The sequence below is a fragment of the Brassica oleracea genome, chromosome C9 (genome assembly GCF_000695525.1).
Source record: "Brassica oleracea var. oleracea cultivar TO1000 chromosome C9, BOL, whole genome shotgun sequence".
NCBI lineage: Eukaryota > Viridiplantae > Streptophyta > Magnoliopsida > Brassicales > Brassicaceae > Brassica > Brassica oleracea.
This window is the reverse complement of record NC_027756.1, coordinates 36254730-36257615: the sequence shown is the minus strand read 5'-3', so window position 1 is coordinate 36257615 and position 2886 is coordinate 36254730. Positions and strand designations below refer to the sequence as shown.

Below are 2886 nucleotides of genomic sequence, written 5' to 3'. Positions count from 1 at the left end.
TATTTACGAGGAAATAGTTTTTCCTCGTAAAATACTCGTAAAATTACATCCACTTTACGACGAAACACTTTTGTCGTTACGTTACGAGGAAATAACGATGACTTTAGTTTTTCACGTAAATTCCTCGTAAACTCGACGTAAATTTACGAGGATTGTTTTTCCTCGTTAAATTTCGTCGTTAAGCGTGTGTTTTCTTGTAGTGATCGTGCATGAAACTCTAGTCTCATCTGGCAAAGATGAGAGGAACTTAGAGAGCGCTCTTCTCGATGAAAGGTCGCTTTTGGCTTGTATCGTTCGTACTATACCAGCTGGTGAAAGAGTCAGAATCAGTTCAACGGTGAGAGTCGAAACCAATCACAATGAGAGTGAATTTGGAAGTGGTCTCTTTCTTATAAACACACCTGCTTGCAAAATGCTAGCGCCTCTGCAATGGCATGATTACAGGAAGAAGTACGGGGAGGTTGAAGATTTTGTTGCTAGCCATCTCGAGGTCTGTCTCATCCCAATTCTTAAATCATTTATTCATCTTCTCAAAAAATACTAGCGTGTTAAAACATGTTTTGGCTGCAGTTGTTTATGATAGAAGGGGACTTACATTCAAGTCAGAGAAGGTGCGCAGAAAATGGTAGCAGCGTCAGTTTCAGCAGCAACGTACAAAGTGGCGGCAGCAGCAGCTTTATCATCTCCAAACTCAATGTATGTGGCAATGACTCCTATGGCTCAATCTCAGGGGTTAAAGAAGAATGACAAAACAGTGCAAAGAGGAAGACAGAGTTGTGATTATATGGCGCCACAACAAAGAAACCACTGATTTTAACTTGTAGATGAACAAATTGAGCATGTGAAATGTGAAAAGGCATATAACAGCTGAAGCAGGCGTGACAATCTCCTAATTTTGTCTTTGTGAAAATATCTTTGGTGTCCTCTAATGCTAAAAAAATTATGTTCGGTTTCAGTAGGGTATTTTGTAATCATGCCACTGAGAATTTAGGAAAGGATCAAACCTAAAAGCATAGCCACATAAGAGAGAGTGAGCTTTGGGTCTCCAACTGTTAACAATATATAATATGAGGAGAGTGAGCAGTGAAACTCAACCTGCATTCTAGCAGAGGAGTTGAGCTATAAACGAAGAGAAAATAAACGAGTCTTGGTAGTGACATGTGTGCCTCACATTCTTGCCAATGGTCGGTAGCGTGTATGACAAGCTGTGGTTCAAATTTTTCTCTTTGTTACCAGATTTTCGGTTTATTCACCGTAGATTTTTTGTTTGGTCTGTAAGATCAATTTTTATTTCTCTATGTCTCATATTAATGAAAGTTAATGGCTCAGTTTGATTTTGCCAAGAGTTCTCTAATAAGAGCTGCCATGGGAAACTCAGAAATGAATGAGCAAAATAACAACGTTCTTTTTAATATGAACAAATCAAACTAATAATGGTTCTTGCCAAGAAACTGCATATTGTCATTATAATGTCATTACATATAAACCACCAAAACTACATGTTGATTTTATGAATAAAAGGAACATATCAAAAGGAGGGAGGATAGTTTGGAGATTCCTGAAATAATTTGCGCTTATGAAACTACACTTGACACAGAAACCACAAAACCTCTAGCTACTCTTTAGTATTTTACCAATCAAAGGATAACGACTTCACAATTGGTAGAGCCTCTTGGGATTCGGAGAAGTTCTTTGAGAGTATAATTATCTCTAGCTGAATTACCCACCAAACGTAGAGTAAGTCTCTTGAGAAATGCTGAATTCTCTATAAAGTACCTTATTAGCTTCATCTCTGCCGCGAGTCCCAAGATTCGGACTTTAAAATCAACATACTCTAGAGACGATAACATGCACTGAGGTACAAATGGAAAACTCATTTCCTCAGAGATCATTTTCTCATAATCACAAAACCAACTCTGATGAGGAAAAAAAACAAGAGTGGATTCATTAAAACGCAATATATAATATTTCATTTAGATGAGAAAAAAAAAACACAAGGTTTAAGAGAATCCGAATCATCACCAAGACGAGAGACTTTACGTTCGGGCAGCTGTCAAGAAAGGTTGGTAACCATTTCAAATCGGATATACGTGAAGTAACATGCAGGTGGGACATGTAACCAAAACGAGGCAGCAGATCTAATTCTGAATATTGACCACAGATTATCTAGATACAGAGAAATATATGGGTCAGAATGTTTCATGATATAAACTTACATGTCTAAGACATACATTTACATATATATATATATATATATACACCTCGAAAGTGTTGGCACATAGCGTCATATCCGTGACCCTAGTGATCCCGAGGAGAAAACTGTGGACGTTACTTCTCTTGCGTTCATCAAAAACCCCCGAACCAAAGAGGAGAGAAATATCTATCTTGGCAATGGACTCCAAGTTGTTTACTATAAAGCTTTCTGATGCATAATCGTAAATGCTCAAACAACATAGTAGAGGAGCATCAATCACAACTCCCGGATCAGAAGAACGAAAGTGAAAATAAGCTCGTACTAAATTGAGCTTCTTTAGTGACCGAGACTGCAGCCTAAAGGTTTTTGTATCCTCCTCATGAATAATAAGATTTAACTCTTCAAGGACAGGGCATGATGACACAAGTTTCTCAAAAGTGGCTTCATTGGGATAGCAATTATCTTCTAAATGCAGAGTCTTTAGACAAGGTGATTACGCGTTTAAGCACACACCAATTAACCTAATGTGCCAACAATACCACAATCGAATGGTATGTCATTGTAGCATTTTATGATCGAATCCACAGAGAACTAGAGACTTATAACACCAAGAATACACAAACCTTCCTAATTTAAGCAAACAAGAAGATAGATGATTTGTAACAAACTAATATCCTAGAAATATAAACAAG

General features: G+C 37.5%; 1 protein-coding gene across 1 annotated transcript in view; it reads right to left on the bottom strand.

Annotated features, from left to right (window-relative positions):
* Window positions 1–1637: 1637 nt before the first annotated feature.
* Window positions 1638–2886, bottom strand: part of LOC106317642 (putative FBD-associated F-box protein At5g53635) — a 3315-nt gene continuing 2066 nt past the window's right edge. The window contains exons 2-4 of the mRNA XM_013755432.1: window positions 2262–2685; window positions 2023–2166; window positions 1638–1916 (exon numbers count right to left, since the gene is read on the bottom strand). Of these exons, the coding sequence (XP_013610886.1) occupies window positions 1638–1916; window positions 2023–2166; window positions 2262–2685 (847 nt within the window). The remainder of the gene's footprint in view (window positions 1917–2022; window positions 2167–2261; window positions 2686–2886) is intronic.